At 36.4% G+C, this 23,491-nt stretch overlaps 1 protein-coding gene across 1 annotated transcript in view; it reads right to left on the reverse strand.

The window, feature by feature from the left end:
• The window catches only part of ADGRB3 (adhesion G protein-coupled receptor B3), a 684,888-nt gene that overhangs the window by 295,729 nt on the left and 365,668 nt on the right, over positions 1–23,491 (reverse strand). Inside the window, exons 14-16 of the mRNA XM_072965499.1 lie at positions 14,765–14,914; positions 13,858–13,933; positions 1,878–1,980 (exon numbers count right to left, since the gene is read on the reverse strand). Coding sequence (XP_072821600.1) covers positions 1,878–1,980; positions 13,858–13,933; positions 14,765–14,914 — 329 coding nt within the window. The remainder of the gene's footprint in view (positions 1–1,877; positions 1,981–13,857; positions 13,934–14,764; positions 14,915–23,491) is intronic.

Consider the following 23,491-nt stretch of genomic DNA (forward strand, 5'->3'; position numbering starts at 1 on the left):
TTTATTTATTTATTTGTTTATTTAATCTAATGGAGGTCCTGGGGATTGAACCCAGGACCTTGTGCATGCTAAGCATGTGCTCTACCACTGAGATATACCCACACACTTCATTTCTATATTCTGACTTTGACTGCCACTCCAGCACCTAATTGGTTACTGACCATATACTCTGGCTCTCATGTGTAGAAAACAATCTTTTTTGTACCTGCTTTTTCTCCTTTGTAATTCTGCTGACAAAATATGCCCCCAGAAAGTTTGATTCAAAGCTTGAATCTGTTCATTTCAAATTGTTCTATTGAATTGAATTAACGTGACTGTTTTATCAACACTATTTTTAAGGTTACTCTTTCTTCAACTTATGGGAAAAATGCTATTTAATTAACATCAATCAATATTGATTCTATCTTGACTTAGGAAAGTTTTGTGAATGTTCATTTACCAAAGTGTTTCCTCCATAAGAAATAGGATATACTTTCTGAATTTTTTTTTTTTTTTTTTGCAGAAAGCAATTCAGGGAATTAATATATTTTACTATTTTTCACCAGTGCTTATAACTGGATAGACATTACCAGGGTAAATAATATAAACAAACAAGTCAATAAATATTTTTATAATACATGTTGAACATACAAAGAAATAAGTTCCTTACTCAAATGCAATGCTAAAAGTATCTCCCAGTTTTCAGTGCAGTGATGAGATCAGGGCCATTATGAGGTATGAGGAGGTAGATATTATAGAAGTTAAATGCAGGTTAGATAGAACCAGTATGATCACATTTTGGCAGAAGGGGAAAAAACCTAATAGTTTAAGTATCAATTGTGATGTTTAAAAGTTATTGCTGAGAGATTCGAGATTTTCATTACATAATCTAGGAAGACTGGACATCTTGGCAAAAAGTGGTTTGCAGGAAAGGTGATTGTTATTTTTTACAAATGAAGCTGAGTTTTTTAAAAATCAGAAATTATAAAATACTGGAAAATGCACAGGTTTTGTAAAGTAAAGGATGTGAGAATAAATCCCATTATGTCATTCACTGAGTATACCAATTTGGGAAAATGACAATCACTCTGTGCTTTCATTAATTGTACGCAAAGGTCAAGTTCACAGAAACTTTGCAAGGAATAAAAAAAAAAAACTACGTCTATGCAACACACGAAACAGTCCTACTTTAACACAGGAAATGTAAAAGCATAATTAAAAAAGCCTAACTTTCTTAGGAATCACCTTCTTTGTCCCTTCAACTATTGATTTAGGCATTTAAGGTGAACCTACAAAGGATATGTAGGTTTTTTAAATTTCTACAGAAAGCGTGAACAAGGTCTGAAAAATTTCCATTGCAGTTGGTTGGATTTAAGGAAGGGTGCTTGCTATTTTGGATGGAAGATTTGGACTTGGACCACGGGAGCACCCAGGTAGTTACAAGGACCTCCTCTGATCCTGGACGCAGTGCTTTAAAATGCTGCTCCACCCGGTTCCCACCCCCGGATGCCCTGTAGGACATGACTCCCTTTGTGCTGTGTGCATCTTCAGTCTATGTGTTTCCACAGCAGTCTTCCCTACCACGTGGGGAGACTGGTTCACGCACCTTGGTCTCCCCCACTGCCTCGCTCAGAGCCTAATAAAGACGCGCACAATGGGAAACGATTTGTTAACTATTATCTTGGAGAAACTGAAGAGAATTCTATCATGAACAAAAGCATAGGATAACAGGTCACTTTGTTTCTATATAATACACATCTTCATAACAAATCAGTTCATTTGCAACTCTCAAGAGTGTAAGTAGTATGCTCTGGTCTTATCCATTGAAAGGATAATTGTTAACCTTTCTTGACAAGTAAATTCTATAAGCAACTCAACACCAAGTAGACGATACTTACATTAGCCAGATGAGCTAGTTCTATCTCCAGGAACGAATCTGTTGTTTTGGGTTCAGGCCTTATCGTGACCACGATGATTTTGGAATTAACGACAGTATAATTTCTGAAACAGAATAATTATGATTAGAAGGAGAAAGGGTTGATGATGGATATTAATTCCTACCACTCAATACATGCTGGGATGACATTTTAAATAAAGGTACCCTAAGCAAAGACATTGAAACATTAGGCAAACAGATTTAAAGCATGATACTGAAGTACTGTTCATGGAAAGATATGGTGGATTTTTTGTTGTAAATACACCCCATCTGGACCAGAAACTTTGAGCGGAAGCTACTGCGGATGGTTACCACTTCAGATGGAGGACAGATGAAAAAACAGTAGAGCTGACGAGCTTTCCATCACTTAAATCTGATTCTTAAATCTGCGAGATAGATGGACCGTGAATTCAAACCTTCAGGCAATCTTTAAATGAATATAATTGATTTACCTCAAGGTGGATCTAACAGTTCTGTTCTCTAGGAGACCAAATATTCTTCTTGCAAAGTGCTGTCCTAGTGTTTTTAAGACTATCTCAAAATTCATCAAGATGAATGATTGGGACGTGGCAAAGAGTGAAAACCAATAGGATGTAAATGTCAATAAATGGTATTGCTAATTGCTGACTCATCTCAACAATAAAGATCTACCGGCCACTTCTTCATCGCAATGCACTCAATGTAAGGACCATATTTGCATTTTGAAAGATTTTACCAGTACAGTTTACTCAAAGAAATTTTAAATATAATCATATTCACAAGCTACAAAAAATCATCTCTAAATATAAACATATAAAATGAACCAACTGTTTTTTGCATATATAGGTTTTCACCCAACACATATAAAATGCTATATGTCTATTACATAAGACTTAAAGATTTTATTGGACTTCAACTATTTGAAGAAATACATACATATAAATATATTTTTTCATCCTTCCTTTATGATTTGAAATAAATCACCTGTTCTTCCGTAGAGCATGTAATGTTTTGAGGAGTTCATAACTGGTATCAAAACAAAATCATTTAATTTTTTTTCTCTTTTTTGTTGTTCAAGGTGTTACTTATAGATAATAAAATTCACCAACTTTACATGGGCAGTTTAATGCTTTTGGTAATTGTATGCTACCATGCAAGCACCACCAAATACAGACAGACAACCCTCCGTAGTTTCCATGAGCCCCTCTACACTTGATGCCCTCCCCACCATGGCCCCAGGAAACCGTGGACATGCTGTTTCAAGAATTGTGCCTTTTTTGAGCTTCATTTAAATAGAATCATACAATACACACACTTTTGTGTTGGACTTAATTCACTTAGTGTACTGTATTTGAGATTCATCCATTCCATTCCTTTTCATAGATGAGTAGTATTTCATGACATGAATATACCACAATTTGTGATCTATTCATCAGTTCATTCAGCAACCTCTAGGGCTTCTGATTTTTAGCTTTTATGATTTTTAGTAGTTCTTCATATTTTGCTATTATGAATAACTGGTGTACATTCTCTGTGAGCGGACATATATTTTTGTATGTCTTGAGTAAATAACTATGAGTGGAATTGCTTGCTCATGTGGTTTAATTTTATAAGTCACTGCCACATGGTTTTCTAAAATGGTTGTATCATCAAAGTCATATAATTCTAATATCATAGAATAATGCTGAACCTCACATTCTTTGGGAAAATATTTTCTCTAATGAGATGATCTTTTCCACAGATTTCATTAGAAAAAAAGCCAACTTGTGCCACTCTTGGAGGAATATTTAGTAGCAGAGGAACTACAAACATATTTTGAGAGGGAAAACATTTTTTAACCCACCTCTCATAAATTTAGTATGCCAAATAACAAATTCTTGAGTATTTAGGAAGCCTCATGGTATCCAGTCTAACAGCAAAATAGTAAAAAAAAAAATAGTATAAATTTGTTTTTATATTCTTAGCAGGAAGGTGGTTGCAAACAGAGAAAGCCAGTTAACTGTTGTTTATTTCATTTTATACTAAATGAGTCAATTGAAGGTAAAGTGCATTGGATATGGAAGAAAGCTCTAAATGCCAAGCTCCCTTTGCAAACTTAGTCTTCCCTGTTTCTGTATGAGTAGAAGTGATCAGGGGATCAAGTGAGAATATATGGAATTAACTGTGAGGTGATGTTGGGTGATTAACTACATTCACAGATCTGACAGGATTCCCAGAGAATGACAAGCTACATTTAAATTGAGGTTGGGGAGAATGTCCATCTGTTACCACCAAAAAAAAAAATTTTATGGAGATTTCTCCCAGAGAACAATCCTAGGACACAGACACAAGCTCCTTTTTCAGATTAGCCTGAATATGTTTGAATTCTGGTTGGTGACCTGAAACAAAAATATTTACACATCACCCAAATTCGATCTGCCCCTTTATTCTGGCCCTGCTTATAATGTCATTTCCCTGCTAGAAATACAACCAAATGCTAACTTATAAACTGAAATTATAATACATGCTAGTTAAATTTGATATTATACAACAGATATGTTGCATTATTTTAAAAGTTGCCTAAGAGGGTAATTTACTGGAAAATATAGACATGGGTATTCCAAACAGGAATTTATAATTTTGTCAAGGTACTTACGACTTTCTCTTTGTGTGTTTTGGACTATGGGGATTTTAGCCCTAGGAAACTGGGCTGTGGAAAGTGAAATAACTTAAGATAAGCAACTTTCCACAGGGAATTTACTCTTTGCCAGATTTGTTAGCTACTTAATCGGCCTGCTGAAGAAGGTCCCAAGAGGGCGGAGCCTGCCTTATAGCTTTTGCTAAGTGTGTTTGTGTATGTGTGTGTGTGTGCACATGCAAGTGTGCGTTAACTCATTTAGAACACATTGGGGAAGAGATTATGTCACTATATTTATGCAGATGGATATTCTTATAACATTTATGTGAGTGGCCCCCTGCCCTGCATTACTAACACATACTTCTCTCTACACAGCACCTTCCACAAGATTATAGTTCAATGAGGGCAAGAATTGTAGCCAGTATACATCCTCATTTGCATTAAACGTGGCACATTTCAGTGCTAACATATATTTGAATGTCTTATTAAATAACACATACTAAGCAGAGATTATCAAACTTTTGACCAAGTTGATTTAAAACGTGATGTCACTATCACAGTATTAAACTATTTAATAAAGGAAAAATAAGCAAATTTACATTATGCAATTGCTCCCTTTTTAAAAAATGGACTGTGTACACAATTTCTTTAATTTATTCTATCAATTTATTCTAATTTGCATAAGTGAAAAGCTGGCTCCTTGTGTGCCATGTCAGGCTTTGTGATCTACTAATGCTTCCTGGCTAGATTCACATTTGCATTCCCTGCTAGAAAAGCAAATATTATAGCCAAGTGGATTTCATAACTAAAATAATAAAGTTCTTTCTTCTCTTGGAGATTTGTGCCACTCAGTTTCTAAAACATTTAAAAATGTGTAGAGTTCTTTGCTCAAAGAAGGCTCAAATCAATCTTAATAATTTTTACAAAGGCTGAAGGTGCTTAGAGCACATGAACCATATCTTACAGAGAGTAAACAAGTGATTATGAAATGCAATGCAGCTGTTTACAAGAGACTCACTTTAGATATAGGAGCTTACACAGGCTGAAAGTGAAAGACGTAAAATGGTAGTCCATGCAAATGGTAACCAAAAGAGAGCAAGGATGGATGTATTTGTATCGGACAAAACAGACTTTAAGTCAAAAATTGTAATAAAAGACAAAGAAGGTCACTACATAATGGTAAAAGGGTCAATTCACCAGGAAGATATAACAATTATAAATATGTATGTACCTAACAGCAGAGCACTCAAATACATGAAGCAAACACTGACGGAACTGAAAGGAGAAACAGACAGTAACATGATGATAGCAAAAGATTTCAACACAGTATCCCACTTTAATAATGATCAACAAGATAGTAGATCCATAAAGAAACAGAGAACTTGAACAGCACTTTAGATCGGTTGAACCTAACAGACATAAACAGAGCACTCCATCAACAGCATAGATTCTTCTCAAGTGGATACAGAGCATTCTTCAGGATAGCTCACAGGTGAGGCACAAAAAAACTCTCAACAAACTAAGAAACTGAAGTCATACCAAGTACCTTTTCCAACCATAATGGAATGAAACTGAGAATCAAAGCCAAAAGGAGACTCACGAATATGTGGAAATTAAACAATCAGTGGATTAAAAAGGAGATCATGAGGGAAATTAGAAAATATCTTGACACAAATAAAAATGAAAACACAACATACCAAAATTTGTGGAATGCAGCAAAAGCAGTACTAAGACAAAAAATAGGTAGGGGAAATGCCTCCTTTTAAAGAAGATCTCAAATCAGCCACCACCTAACTTCACACTTCAAGGAACCAGAGTAAGAACAAATCCATAGTTAGCGGAAGGAAGGAAATGACAAAGATTAGTGTGCAGATAAATGAGATAGAGAATAGAAACACATAGAAAACATTAACCAAACTAAGAGTTGGTTGTTTGAAAAAAAAATTGACAAATACTTAGCTAGAGTAACTACTTCAAAAAGAAATAAAACTCCATAAAAGTCATAAATGAAGATGGGGTGTTGCAACTGATGTCACAGAAATTAAAAGGATCATAGGCAAGTGCTATGAACAATTATATGCCAACAACCTGAATAATGTAGAAGTAGATAAATTTCTATAAACATACAACCTACCAAGACTGATTCATGTAGAAGCTGAAAAATCTAAACAGACCTATAACAAGTAAGGACACTGAATCAATAATCAAAACCTCCCAACAAAGAAAAGCCCAGGACCCAATGGCTTCGCTGAAGAATTCTGCTAAACATGTAAAGAAGAATTAACACTGATTCTTCTCAAACTCTTCCAAAGTATTAAAGAGGAGATAAGACTTCCAAATTCATTTTACAAGGCCAGCATACCCTGATACCAAAATCAAAGATGGCACAAGAAATGAAAACCACAGGGCAATATCCTTGATGAATATTGATGCAAAAATTCTAAACAAAATACAAAATGAAATTCAACAACACATGAAAAAGATCAATTACTATGATCAATCTAAAATGGTGTAGCTGCTATAGAAAAAATTACAAATAGAATTACCATACGATCTAGAAATTCCATTTCTAGGTATATATCCCCAAAAAAGTGAAAACAGGATTTCAAGAAGATATTTGCTCACTCGTGTTCATTGCAGCAATATTCAAAATTGCCAAGAGGTGGAAGCAACCTAAATGTCCATTGACAGATGAATGGATAAAGAAAATAAGGGATATACAGAAAATGGATTATTATCCAGCCTTAAAGAAAAAGGAAATTCTGTCATATGGTATAACATGGGTAACCTTTGAGAACATCATGCCACGTGCAATAAGCCAGTAACAGAGAGACAACTATTGCATGTTTCCACTTATATCAGGCATCTAAAATAAGTCAAATTTTTTAGAAACAGCAGAATGTTGGTTTCCAGGAGCTGAGTAGAGGAAGTGAAAGGGATATTGTCATTCAAAGAATATAGAGTTTCAGTTTTGCAAGGTGAGAAAGTTCTAGAGATGGTAAATTTCATGTTATGTGTTTTTCACCATAGTAAAAAAAAATGCAATGCAACATTACAGAACAAGTATCAGTGGAAGGAACTGTGGAACTAATTGTGCAAAGAAAATGTAAGCAGACTAAGGTACAGTAAAGAGATGCTAATGGTATAATAAAAATTATTAAAATTACTCTAGCTTGTATTTTTTAAATTACAGCTCATGTACCTTCCAATCTGAGAGTTTCAAAATTGTTTTAGCCTCTCAGTTTAGATAAAGCCCAAACAAAATAGATGATTTCATATATTTCAGGAACTGAGGACTTCATCAAAATCGTTAATCTAAATACATTGACTCAAAAAAAAAACTGTAGGGTTGAGCTAACTTGGAACTTTGAACACTAAACAGGATTTCAACTTAGATTTCCTAAGGGATGTGACACCTAGAGCCACAATGAAGCTAAGTGATCAGGGATGCAAATTACTTTCAAACAGTAAGGTCAAATTAAACTCAGATTTTTGTGAGAAAAATTTATTAATAATTTTATTGACTATGTAATATTACAATATTTTATAGTATTAGACATGCAAATTTGTTATCCACATGGTTAATTTTAATTTCTAATGTCCTCAACATAGGACATTATAAAGAGATATAGAGTATCACAAAGCCACAATATTCCATTGCAAACTCAGAATGAAGAGGTGAGGATCAAAGTCTAGCTCCTCAAACTGAAGAACACGTGCTCTTGAGAGAACTCAGTACTCCAGGGGGCTTGCCTTCAGGATGTACTAGTATAAAAGAGATTATGTGTTCGTTTTTCTATGATTTCCCATAATTTTTAGTTTAATTGCTTTTCTTGTTTGTTTTTTAATTCCTGTAATATTAGGAGCTCAAATGGGCTCCATTTCCATATTTAATGAAAAAATTAGCATTATTTATCTTTTATTAAGTTGGTCACTTGACAGCAAATTCATGTGATGTTGCATTATCGATTTTTTTTTCCTTTCTAAAAGCTAGTTTTAATGCTACTGCTACTGGCTTATGAGAACAGTGGGGGTTTTTTGTTCACATGTATTTTTCTTGGCTCTTTATTACTATAGAGTAGTTTGCATATAATTTTAATTAGATCCTCTATAATATCTTGCATACTAATAGCTATATTAATGTGCCTTCTTTCTCTTTTCTTTTCTCTTCTCTTCCTTTCCTTTCTTTTCTCTTTTCTTTTCATCTTTCCCTCCCTCCCTCTCTTTCTCTCTTTTATTTCTTTCTTTCTCAGGACTACATCTTCCATAAGACCAGGAAAACTACACCTTGCTCCCATACTCAAAAGTACTGTGATTTTCCTATAAAACTGGAACCTGACTTTATGAAATGAATCAGAATATGAACTGACTACAACTGTTTCTTGAACTCTTTGGCTTGAATGTATGCTTGGATATACAATTGTTTTTAGAGACAATTTCTGTAAGATAAATTCTTAGAAATGGCATTGCTGTATCAACGACAGTGCATTTTTAAAGCCTCTTGGTACCACTAAATTACCCCACTAAAAGGCACTACAGTTTAGATCCTCACCAGCAGTTTAAGACCTCACCAGGCCGTGGGTGGTTATTGTTTTCCTAATATGAATGGGGCCTGTGTGGGTGGCCTCACTTCCCCTAAAGACCACCCACCCAGCCTTGGCTGGCGAGCGTCTATCAGCGGCAAAAGTGCTGACGCGACAGCCTCAGGCCTTGGTGTCAACAGCCTGGCCTGAGGCCACCAAGTTGACCCCATCTTGAGCCTCCCACACATGGCCACCTCCTCCGGGGCCTTTTGAGACTTTCTACAGAAGATGGATGAGTATTCACAGGAATAGAGAAGTCTATGGTTGGTACTGCGTAAAGGAATTGAAAGTAGCACCACAGAGGCAGCAAGACAGTGGACAAGTCCTGATTTTGGAGGACTGAAGACTTGAGTTGAATTAGAACCCAGTCCCTTACTGAACATGTAATTTTGGGATCCTGGGTGGGATATAATAATATAATGAGGAGTTCAGTTCTCTTGTGTGTGGAATCAGAGTTCTGGATGGCACTAAGCTTTAAAGGGCTTGCAGGACTAATATCCACGGACTCTGTGCATTTCAACTGTAAGACATCATTGTGAAGAATACAGCTGGGAGGCTGAGAATAGCCCTTATTTAGTTTGGACTTGAGTAGAGTAAATTCCTTCAGGTGAAGGGACAGTTTGAATCAATTTAATTGTAAAAGGAAAGACAATCCAACAGTAAAATTAAAACTGCAGCTTGAAGAATAGTTGAACCCAGATTAGGGCAAAAGAAGAAAAAGAATATTTAAATAAGAGTCAACATGCAAAGTTATTTCTGTCTTTGTAAAAAGGAAAATTTCTAAATGATACCTACTCAAAACATTATGTCAAGTTCTCCTTCTTGGGGTCCATGAGGGAAAATTATGCAGAGTATTGTTTTAAAAATAATTGTATCAAAATACAAAATTTCTAGAAACTTAAGAGCAAGCCTAACATTACTTGGTGTGTAAGAAACCTGTCTCCCAAATGGTCAACACACAATTATTAGTCAAACGATCATAGAGGAAACTGTGTCATGAAATTTTGGTAAATAATAACCAAACATATAGAGCGAATTCTCATATTTTTTCATGTTGAATAAGAAGATATTTCCTTTCTACTGGGTTCCATAAATGCAGTCAAATTTATACAGCAAAACAAAAAAATATGTATTTTATTCCTCTGTTTCTAAAATATTTTTATACTATACGCACTAAACTTCTATGTACCCCCTTTTTAAAAATGGCTTATATAGAATATTGTATCAGATAAGACAACACATTATTCTAATAAACATTTCTCGAACCTCTATTGTTTACTAAGTACTATTCTAGGTGTTTTGAGGATACAGGAGATTTAAGAGAATTAAAATAGTTTAGTTAGGACAGGTGTTGCTTATTGAAAGTCAGTGATTCTGAAACAAAGACATCACCTTTGTCCTTTGAAAGGGTTATTCTACTCGCGAAACTTTCTGGAACAAATTTTTGGAAAGAAAATAAAAAAGCAAGCTGAGATTGCTTATGGTTATATTACTTTACAATCTGAAATAAAAGGAAATGAAAGGTACTGCTAATATTTCACCTTTCAAAGTGCTTCAACAAACTCTTCCTGCTGAGCAGTATATTGTCATTATTTCTAGTGACTCTAAATGTGCATATTGTTTCCCTAGAGTCACTTACCTAATTACTTTATACATAGAAAATGTGAGTAGGTATATTCATAATCTTTTTTGTTGTTGTTCTTTTCTGGGGGGTTAATTAAGCATATTTATGTATTTATTTATTTAACTAGAGGTACTGGGGATTGAACCCAGGACTTTGTGCATGCTATGCATGTGCTCTACCACTGGTATACCCCATTGGTATAATCATAATCTTATACAAGGGTTTTAAGAACTTCATGATAAGGAATAATATTTCAACACTCTAAAATCCTATGATTTCACAACAATAAAGACAGGGAATTTTCAAAGTTAAAAAGAACTTTTCAGTTCAACCCATGATTAACATATAAAAAGTTAATAGCACTTGAGGAATACTACTCAGCCATAAAGAAGAATAAAGGAATGCCATTTGCAGCAATGTGGATGGACCTGGAGATTGTTATACTAAGTGAAGTCAGCCAGAAAGAGAAAGAAAAATACCATATGATATCACTTATATGTGGAATCGAAAAAAAAAGGACCAGATGAACTTATTTGCAAAACAGAGACAGACAAACAGACATAGAAAACAAACTTATGGTTACCAGCAGGGTAAAGGGGGCTAGAAGGATAAATTGGGAGTTCAGAATTTGCAGAAACACACTACTATATATAAAATAGATACACAACAAGGTCCTACTGTATAGCACAAGAAACTATAGTCAATATCTTGTAATGACCTATAACAAAAAAGAATATGAAAGGAATATACATATATCCTGAATCACTATGTTGTACACCAGAAATTAACACAACACTGTAAATCAACTATACTTCAATTGAAAAAAAAAGTCACTGACTTGCCCAAAGGCCAATCTGAACCTGTTGTGTCACAGGGAATGTTAGGGGAGTGGCTGCTCTGGACTTTTTCCTGCTATATCCATTACATCACTCATGATGTTATCACAAATCCACCCACAAGTGGCCGGTGTCTCTGCCACAATTTTAAAAATGTTGAAATATCTTTTTTTTTTTCACAAAAGGCTGATATCCTGAGATAAACTTCCAATTCCTTTGACTGTATAAATTTATGAAACTCGGAATAACTTGACTTCACCTTGTGTAAGTGAGATCAGTCTTCAAAATAAGATTAATCATAATGCAACTCTGTTAAACATATAGCAGGGAGACTAATTCACAATTCAAAGCATTTTCTGTGAATATTTTATTTGCATTTCCTATATCCCTCTGCAGCAAACAGAATGAATATTGCACATACAGGTGCTTCTATTTGGAAGATGACGTGAAGGCAGAGGATGACTGAGTGACTGGACAGGTTTGTAAAGCTCTTGTTATATTAAGTTGAAATTAAATCCCAGATCAGCTGATTTTGAGTCAGTGCCTCGTCTAGAAGTCTTGCAAATGAACTCCCTGTTGAAATAAGGGGCTGACTTTGAGTATCTGGGTAATTTTACTTTTAGCACATTTCTCCTCAAATGAATGTCATACACAGAGCTAGAGGCCGTAACTATAAATCAATTTTATTTTTTATTATCACTTTAAAATTTCATTATTATTATTATTATTATTATTACTGAAGGGGGAGGTATTTAGGTTTATTCGTGTATTTATTCATTTTAAGTGGCAGTACTGGGGATTGAACCCAAGACCTTGGTCAGGCCAAGCACATACACTATCACTGAGCTATATCATTCCCCCTTATAAATCCATATTATTTCACATTTAAACACCTTTATTGTGGTATAATCCCTGTACAGTAAACTACACATATTTCAGATGTACTATTTGATAAATTTTGATAGATGTCTACCAAAATGAAACCACCACCACAGTCAAGATAGCTCACATTTCCATCACTCCCCAAGAGGTGCAAATTTTGAACTCCTGACTGATCCCTTCCCACCTCCTTTATCTCTCAGTAACCATAAGTTTCTTCTCTGATCCATTTTAGCTGTCACTGTACCTATCAGTGTGTTTTAATTTGAGAGTAACCTTACGAGCTTTGAAAATGTATTTTCATAGAACAAAACCAAACACAAACCTATTCAACCTCAGAAAGCCCAAATTCCATCTAGCAAGGAAGGGAGGTAAAGAAAACTAGGCTTCCCATAGTTGTCTCTGCGGTCCAAAGGCTGAGTCACCAACTGCATTAATAATGCGCAGCACATGGAAAGATTTTCTCGAAACAATCATAAGTAGTCACTGCAGCTGTTGTTGCTTCCTTGCAATGCCTTTTTCTGCTGGACTGAACTCTAATTGTTTTTATTTATGAGACCATTTGTTATGCCCCTGGTATAACAGCCCACAACATTCACAGTCTCTCCTCCCGAAAACCTTGAAGCTTTATTCATAAGGGTGTGACCAAGCGCCCACTGTTGTGTGACTGTGTCTAACTAAAACACAGCTTCAGCTCAGCCCTCCACAGTGAGGTGGCGTGGAGGAAACAAGTCCCCAAGAGTGACAACAGTGCCATCCAGAGAGACGTGAATCCTGGTTTCTGGGAGAGCTGGTAAAGCAGTTAAGACCTGGGAGCAAATAAATTGATGTTGGTAGAATCACTATGTGTAATTGTCGCTTCTAATGTCTGGGAGGAACGAAATCAATGGATTTCTCCCAAAATTAGTCCTCTAATTGAACAACAGCGTTTTTTTCTTAATGTAACTGTAATTGAATATTTATTTAGAAGCCAACTGAGCTCTTGTGCAAATGAAGAACAAAACCCTGCATTCCCAGTCATCGTGACATTCCTTTAATTTCATGGAATGTTCATGAACAGTACCATTAAGTACAAATAAAGAGAGAAGACAAATTAATTTTAAAATAACCCATTCTATTATCAAGCTTTAAGGTTTTCTTTCTCTTAATTTTTTTTTTTCCCTTGGTCTTAAGGCAGATCTTGATTAGTCACAAAAAGAATTACAGGGCTATAATCAGAGACCAAAATTGTCTTTTCTAGTTGTTTTGAAATGCACGGTATACTAATAAGCTGTTCATTAAATTGGTATTTTTCCATTTCATTTTAAGAAAAAGCCCTTTGTATTATTACCAAAGCTTGTTTGACTATTTTCAGAGAATGAGCTATAATCACATTTTTGGAAGAATTTACAAAGATCACAACTGCTTATTACTTGGTAGCTTACCTCAGAGTGGGCAAAATTAGATCTAAGTTTTTGTACAGGACTGCTCCGAGAACAAAGACTGATGATTCGTCTAATTCTAGAAAGAATAAAATTTAGAAATATTAGCGTAACAGCAAGAACAATACCGTCTTATAAAACTTTAATCTCCTAATTACAAGGGGATCCCAGTCTTTGCCGATGCGAAGCCAAGTAGAAGAAGTGCCTTACTAACCATGCTGGGCAAGGGAGCTCACACTGCGCACGTTAACTGCAGGTTCAGAAGCTGTGTTCTCAGTGGTTTTGTGTCATGAAGGAAACTTCCTTCAGGCTGAGACAAGATGCTGATTCAGATGCAGCTAAAAAGTTTAAATTCCCAATGATGCGGAGAGAGAACCAATTTTCCTTTGGAGTTCTTGGTTAAAATGTCAAAATCTCCAAGCTAAGAATTAAGACTGCTATGTCACTACTGAAAATAGCCATTAAATTTTAGAGGCTGCTAAAGATGTTCTTGAAACTTCATTTTTTCTTAGATGTGTTTTTATATACTAAAACTTAAAAAAAAAATGAGGCAGAAATAACAATCACTTTGCATGAAATGGACCAGGCGACCCACTTCAATACCTAAACTTAAAATACAAGGCCCCGTGCTTTGTGCTGGGATAAGATTGCCAGCGCTGAAATCTGAACGTGTCAAGCTCAGGTCTAAAATTTGCACTTGCATTTCTCTCTCCATTTTAATAGATCCTTTCCTCAAGTACATTCAGATTTAAAGACCAAATAAATTTTCCATACGTACAAAATAAGTTTAGAATCCTGATGCCAGACGTTTTTTTCTGAATCATGTAACATATGGAAGTTTATACCTAGTGTATTATGAAATGAACTGATAAATTTTTTGTTCAAGGCTGAAATTATTTCACACATTTACCTTTTGATGACACCGGAGTGAAGATGCTTTTTGGAATGACTACCCTGTCTTCAGAGTTTCTGGCCCAGTCCACCATCCCCTTCCGGCCTTTCATTGGGAAGTTGATGTCCGTTAGAACAGAGGCTGCAGGAAGTTTCTGAATGCTAGCCACTATTAACAAAGAAGAAACAATGTTAGCTAAAATCTTTCCGTGTTACCAGAATTGATCAAGTTAAACACTGCAGTACAAAATCAAATTTCTAGTTAAAATTCTATTTATCAGAGATGTAAAACAGATGTATTTCTTATTATTAGGTGATATTCATTAAGGTGGCTGGTTGCTTTTCTTATGAATTTGGTTTCTGTTGCTTTCAGCAGGAATCACACAATGATGGTCAACGGCTGGTGGACATGCTAAGCGGCCATATTGGTTGTCCATGGTTGGCCTCTGTTCCATTTGTTAGAAGCCAACACTGTATTTTCTGTTAAAACACTTGGATGAACACTCCTGATTCACAGACCAAAGTGTTCATTTAAATCTGAACTTTATTCTCAGAACAAGTTTTCTGCACTTATATCTGAACAGTGCCTTTGGAACACAGTTTCATGGATTAAATGGAGTACTATGAAGACATAAAAAAACAGACTCATATTGCTCTGGGAGACAGAGCTGTCAGCATTCAAATAATGAAGCACCAATAACATCATAACCACAGGGCCAATGTAATATGCAGAAATATTTAGCAAACAGAATAGGAATAACAAATAATTCTTAAAATGTACACCCACAATTGAAAGTAATGAACGTATAGATGTGAATGGAGAATTCTGTCTTTATTCACAATAAGTATTATAAAATATATTGAGAAAATTAATGAATGATACGTTTGATAATTCCTGAGTATATTTTTTATTTTATAAATATATATATTCATGCACACATGCATAGAAGTACGTATAACAAAACTAATGGTAGTCGACACTGAAGTATTTACTGACTATGTACGTTTTCAATTAAGACATGTAATTCGTATAACTTTTACACAGGTCCACACTTGTTCCACATGAACGTTTCAGGTGTCCCATGGGAGATGGAACCAGAAAGATAATGAGAAAACTCAAAGGTGTCACAATAGGAAAGCTGAAGTAAGAAACCATTAGGCTTCTCATCAGTGGATTCCATTCTAAAGAAACTCATAATTTAAATCAAGCGAGGGCAAAAATTAAAAATTTAAGAATATTACTTGCATAAACATATGACCACACTGCTGGCTTAGTTGCAAATTAAATTGGTTATGTACGACTCTATTAAAGCTCTTTCATGCTGACACACATCCATTATCAGCACAGGATAGAATTTCATCTGGCCTGTAATTCGCCATAAGAAGCTTCAAAAAGGATTTTGTAACTAAATGTTGAAGGAAAGAGGGTGCTGGTAACACATAAATTGTTACGGATGTTAAGTGCTGTTTTAGGATAACATCTCTAACTATTTTAGTTTCTTTTATCATTCAAACAGTTTCTCATCTCTTGTCCATAAATAACCCAGTTCACATGTCCTAAAGGGTCCAAAGCCTTCATTACATACAACTGGACAGATCAGTGCGTTGGCAGCACAGTTTTTAAAGAATCCTGCAAGCTTTATTCAATACTCAAAAACTAAGATCATCTGCTTCCAAAATTCCCTGACTCTAATTCCCTGTCTTGGTGCATAGAGGAAATTTATTTCACCTCTCTGCTCTAAAAAGTGATAGAAAGCAATGAAGGTTTTTCTGACTTCTGGCTTCCATTATAAAGGAAAACAAACAAGAGATGAACTGATGGACCTTGAGATCTGATCATCTCTCTGTTTCTATATACATTGGAGAGAAAGTTTTTAAAAAGCAAATAAACAAACACAAGGAAGAAATAACAAATGGAAGAAGCATATTCTGTACCAATTATATATCACTTTATCCTGAAGTGCTGGTCTAATACAACAGCTTTAAATATAAAAATGATATAGTTATACATACATGCATCTCACTTTATGAAATGCATTCATTTTTCACCTGGAGGTACACTGGATGTTAAATTATGACTGCATAGATTCGATTGACTTTTGAACATAGTGCAGACAAAAGGAAAATAAACATCAGTTAGGACCACTATTTAATTTGTGCAAGAAGTCTTTTAAATTGCATCTTGACACACATTACTGTGTATAAAATAGATAAACAACAAGGACCTACAAGGAACTATATTTTCTTGTAATAATATATAACAGAAAAGAATCTGAAAAGAAAAAAATACATATGTATATATAAGTATAACTGAATCACTTTGCTGAACACCTGAAACTAACATTGTAAATCAACTACACGTCAATAAAACATTTTTAAAAATTGCAGTTTTGAGCATTGATGTATAAAAACAAACATCAACTCATTGATTTTAGTGGAAATGTAGTTCATAAAGTAAGGTGGTATTTTCAATAAATATATTATAAAAAGGCATATGTCTTCATAGACTGCTGAGATTCAAATGCTAGTCTTCAAACTATCAGCATACATGTTCTTTAAAACATGCGGTATTTAAAGTTGGACATTTTTACCTTAAACCTACTTAGAAGATTTCTAAGGTGACACTGTAATTCTTCACGACCTTGCAGTGATTAACAAGAAAACCTATTTCCATACAGCAAAAACAACTAAAAATGACTTTTTCTCCTTCTTTCAGTCCCTGTACCAGACAGTAGGGCCAATCCAGTCCTCAGTCCTTTTCCCTTCTTCGCTGAGTTTATCCAAACTCTTAGGTAAAATTTAGGTGCAGTAAGTCTTTCGGGAACTAGGTAGCTCAGACGCTACGTGAATCCCCAAGAGCTAAGATTAAAAATGAATAAATGAAAACCTCAAAGTATGTCTACTGTACAACTGTCTCCAGTCTGGATAAAGGGGCGTAAATGCAAAGCATGAGGTCACAATCTCCACGCTCAGCTTCTGCAACAACTGCTACAGTAAAACAAGCCATTGTGGGTGTTTAGATGATAGAGCATCTTTCCTCAAAAATTCAGAAAGTGCCTTTCTTACCGAAGATTAAAGTGCTTAGAAGAAACCTCAAAGGACACAGCGTCCCTGAACAAACAGGCACATCATGAATGCTCCAGGAATTACCCTAAATTCACTGTGTTGTGTTTTCATTACAATACTAAGATTTGATTTCTTATACAATAAAAAATAGATGACTCATCACAGATAAACCTTGGAGCAAAACCAGCTGCACTTTCATTTTGCATTTTTAATGCTTTCTTTGTGAAGTTGGAAATGCAGCATAAAATCCCCTGAGAGCATCACGTCTGTCATTGGCCAAGCTCTCCAAGGAGTCAGGTTGCGTATAGATTTTTGCTCATCAGAAAGCTTAAGGGAATTTTTGCAAATGGGTTTAAAAAACACATGAGCCATTGTTTTGTTTTTGTTTTTGTTTTTTTTTTTTTTTTTTTTGGAATCCCTGAGTTCTGTCTTGGTTCATCAAAACAAAGTGAGGCTTCTAACTAGTTCTTGAGGAAGATCATGAGGTTTTAGCCCTTTGTCCTGACTGACTGAGGTCCTGGGTGATGGGGACTGTATCTTACTCATCTTTGTCATGTGAATGGTTCACTACCAGCTGAAGCTAGTTCATTTGATGCATCATTTGCACCATAGAAAGAAAAGCATGTAAGGCTTCAGGAAGGAAAACACTAGAGAGCAAAAGCGCACAGATGAATGACACAGAAATGCGCACGGTGGGCAAAGGAGGACCAGCAGAGGAAGGTGGTAGTTGACCAAAGAGGCAGAAGTGTGGACTCTGTATCTGGGCCCTGGATTCAAATCCTTGATATGCTAGGCTAGCTATGATGTCCTAGTGTTTTAGGGCCAGTCCCAGTTCACCCCTGATATTTCATGTACTTGTGATTTGCATCCCTTAGCATCCTCAAAAGGCTCCTTTTAGAAGATCCATTCCATGTTCATCTTGTAGGTTGTGTGACACTAGGCAAACTGCCTAGCCTCTCTGTGCCTCAGTTTTCTCCTCCGTACCATGGGAACAATAACATTATCTACCTCATTGGGATGCTGGAAGATGAAATAAGTTACTATATGTCAAGAAGTAAGAGTCGGGCGCCTAAAACAGTACCCAGAGCATGGGGGTCCTACATGAGTGTTAGCTGTTACACTAGGGTTTTCTCATAATGACTTCCCAGGGAACTAAGTTCCATGTTTTGATAAAGCATTTAACTTTTGCATCAAACACTCTTTTTGGGTTGTCCTTCAGTGACCTTAGTCATGAGATTACATAGTCAAAACTTAATGTTGAGTATGATATCACTTATATGTAGAATCTAAAAAAAGACACAAATGAACTTATTTATAAAACAGAAACAAGACTCACAGACAAAGAAAACAAACTTGTGGTCACCAGGGGGGAAACGGGGTGGGAAGGGACAAATTGGTAGTTAGAGATTTTCAGATACACATTACTGTATATGAAATAAACAGGTTTCTCCTGCATAGCACAGGGAACTAAATGCAATATCTTGTAGTAACCTACGATGAAAAGGAATCTATGTATGCATATGCATGACTGAAACATGATGCTGTACACCAGAAATTGACACATTATAAACTGACTATACTTTCAGAAAAAAATGGTTTAAAAACTTAATGTTGAATATATTCAGACTACCAAAAGCAGGAATTGCACTTAAAATAAACAGAGCTCATCTTTTAATGCTTTAATGCATCACCTAGGGAGTAAATGAGGGTTCCTTTTCACTCATTATCTTTCTTCCTTCCCTCCCTCCTTCCTTTTTCTTGATAGATTCTGCCAGAAGGAAAGGGCTGACTGGCTAGGTCAGTCAGGTTAAAATCTATTGCCACCTGGGCATATATCCAGAGGGAACCCTACTTCAAAAAGACACCTGCACCCCAATGTTCATAGCAGCACTATTTACAATAGCCAAGACATGGAATCAGTCTAAATGTTCATCAACGATGACTGGATAAAGAAGATATGGTATATTTATACAATGGAATACTATTCAGCCATAAAAATGGCAACATAATGCCATTTGCAGCAACATGGATGTCCCTGGAGAATGTCATTCTATGTGAAGTTAGCCAAAAAGAGAAAGAAAAATATCATATGATATCACTCATATTTGGAATCTTAAAAAAAAAAAGAAGAAGAAGACAAATGAACTTAAATATAAAACAGAGATAGACTCACAGACATAGAATACAAACCTGTGGCTGCCAGAGGGGAGGTGGGTAGGAAGGGACATACTGGGAGTTCGAGATTTGTAGATACCAACATGCATATGTAGAATAGATAAACAAATGTATAATGTATAGCACACGGAAATATAGTCAAGATCTTGTGTAGCTCATGGTGAAAAAGAATATATATGTATATATATATATATATATATATATATATATATATATATTCATGTATGACTGAAAAATTGTGCTGTACACCAGAAGTTGACACAACATTGTAAACTGACTATAACGCAATTAAAAAAAAATCTATCGTCTCCATTGAGAAGGGAAATGACTCCACCATGAATGACAAATTCAGTATTTCTCTTGCAGCCATGGCCCAGACTGCACAGAGAAGTTTAAAAGCACTCCTCTTTAGCCATAACCTAAATGCTTAATGCAGCAACTCCCACTCTGAAGATGAGTAGTGGGAACTCCCAGGCAAGGGCTCCTCGTGATCACAAAGGCACACCTGGAGGGATACAGAAGACGTTTCCAGGATGCCCTAAAAAAGGTCCTTCCCATCGTGTCCTCCTATTGATGTTTCCAATCTATTTCAAGTTTGTATCACTTTTAATGTCGATTCAGGGGGGAATGACTGACAAACTGGGTCCTGATGCATCAATATTAGAAAATTGGCCAGTTATCAAAATGGAATTGCTTGCAGAAAACATCTCTCAGTCAATATTACTAGATAGTCATCTGCACTGTTTCAAAATCCTGTAAGTAAAACATGGGAGGGGGGAAATGAAGCATTGCGTCAGCGTGTGAGCAAGTGACCCTGAGTTTCCTCCTGAGCCCATAGCAAGCACGTGGGGGCTGAGTAGCACCTGTATGCGGTGAGACCCCTGGCATGTGCCACTTAAAAGACACTATTTTTATATTTTTATAGAAATGGCGAATGTCTTGTGAAATACTAAGGGTGTTTTGGAAGGAAAGGAGCGATAGTGGAAGTTCACCGAACATTGACACATCCTTGGCACTTGTTACCCATTCCTTGCCTGGCTCAGCAAGTCTTTATCAAATGGTTCCTCTGTGCTAGACCCTGTTCTCAGCACGGAACTTGACCAGACGCTTCCCAAGAAGGTGCACCAACCATTCCCAGAAGAGTAATAGCAAAGCCAAGCTCTATGACTTGACAAGACAAATGGGATCACTGGAGACTGAAGAGCTCATTCAGGAAACACTTTCACCCAGCAAACTTCTGTTGAGCTCTCAGAGTGTTCTGAGCACTGGCCCTGAGGATCCAGCAACTGAGAAAGAGACACAAAGCCTTTGCCCTTAACTAACTCACAGTCTAGTGGAAAATACACACAACTGGTAAGTAAGGAAACTAGGCAGATGCTTCTAGATCATGACAGGTGGCATGAAAGAAGTAACCGATGAGATGGCGTGTGGTCGGTTGGCCAAGGAATGCTTCTCTAAAGGAGCTTGTAACTGAGGTTTGATGGTTGACTACACTTGAGGGGAAAAAGAGACAGCCCGTAAAGACCGAGAGCCTGGAAAAGGGCTGTACTGTTTCAGAAATATCAGAATAGAAGTGTCTGGGTAGGAGGAGGGACATAAGCAAAGGTATGAGATGAGGAGACAATATATCCTAGAAAAAGAGTAACATTTGTAATAGGGCACAAAGGTTTGTTAGATACAGAAGCAGCCAAAGAAAGGGCTCAAAATGACATCTTAGGCCAAGAGGTCTAAGATTTGGAGCATGATCAAAATGTGGAAGTTGGAGACGTAAATTGGATGTGTTCTCATTAGAAGTAATAATTGATAATACGGACATGGAAAGGTTCCCCAAAAGAGAGAATACAGCGGGTGGATTCATTCATTCAGTAGATATTAATTGAGCACCTATCACACCAAGTGCAGTTCTGGGCATTGGAGATACACCAGTGAACAAAACCGTTCAAGTCCCTGCCCTTATGGGACTGGCACGGTGTCTGAGGAGAGACAGACAGAGAACAAACACACACAGCCAGATCGAATGTCGGGAACCATGAACAATAATGCCAAGGACAGTGCGCGGGGTCGGGGAGATTTATAAGTAAGAGAAGCTTCTTTGGTGGGCTGGCCTCAGGGCAGACACCTGCGGGACAGAGACGGGGAGCCATGCAGACGTCGAGGGGAGGATAGGAAAAGAGCTGAGAAGGGTAGTTTAGGGAAGATTCGCTTCTAGAGGGGAAAGGGAAATAAATAATGAAAGATGCCAAAAATAAACAGAGAGAGAATAAACCAAAATAGGGAACTAAGTGTGGAACAGAGAGATGTATTTTCACAATGACAGATTGGCTCTTTAAGGAGTCAAAGGTTTTACAAGGAGGCAAAGGCTTTATAAAGATTATGGAAAAGGGCCATCGCTTTAGACAAATGGAAACCATGCCCTAAAATTTGGTTCAGGTCACAATCTATTGGAGAGTTGGTGCCAACTTCCTATGAAGGGCCAAAAAGTAAGTATCTTCAGCCTCGTGGACCATCAGGCTTCTGCTGCGACTACCTAACTATGCCGGCAGGACTTGAAAGCTGCCAGTAATAATTCATAAATGAAGAATCGTGCAAGAAAATACGACATTTAATCATGTAAGAGAAAATTCTGACGTGACCCATATGGTGGTTCTTTAGTTCAACAAATGTTCCTTGGGAAGAACCCTGGGTTTCCTGCCACCAAAGCACTTCTCTCCCAGTTTCATAGAAGGTGCCACTATGTACTCAGATGTTCGAATCAAAATCCTAAGGTCGTCCTTCTGGTTTCCTTGTCCTCCTACAACTATCCATCAACACATCCTCTGAGTATCATCTCTAGAATGTGTCTTAAATCACCACACTTCCCCCTACCTCTATTCCATCACCCTCTTAGAAGCCTCCAGAATCTCTAACCTGAAGTAATTCAAGGGCCACCCAACTAGCCTCCTTGATTCCACCCTTGTTCCCTGAATTCCTTCTTCTCTCAGAAACCAGAGTTCTCTTTTTAAAATGTAAATCAAATATGATACAAATGCACTCGTTTACAAAATAGAAACAGATTCACAGATAGAGAAAACAAACTGATGGTTGCCAAAGGGGAAAGGGGGTGGAGGGATAAATTAGGAGTTTGGGATTAGCAGATACAAACTACTGTATATAAAAGAGATAAACCACAAGGACCTACTGTATAGCACAGGCAACTATAGTCAATAACCTGTAATAAACCATAATGGAAAAGAATATGAAAAAGAATATATATATGTATGCATGTGTACATGGATAACTGAATCCCTTTGCTGTACACCAGAAACTAACACAACATTGTAAATCAACTATACTTCAAAAAATTAAAAAAAAAAAGGTAAATCAGATCATGTTGTTCTCTTACATGACGTAATTCAGTGGCTCATCAGTGCTTTTAGAGGCAAATCCAAATCTACACCAGGGCCTTCCAGTCTCTGTGTGGCCGGGCACTGGCCAGTCTCACAGTCAAAGCCAACACTGCCATCCT

The sequence above is a fragment of the Vicugna pacos genome, chromosome 8 (genome assembly GCF_048564905.1).
Source record: "Vicugna pacos chromosome 8, VicPac4, whole genome shotgun sequence".
Lineage (NCBI taxonomy): Eukaryota > Metazoa > Chordata > Mammalia > Artiodactyla > Camelidae > Vicugna > Vicugna pacos.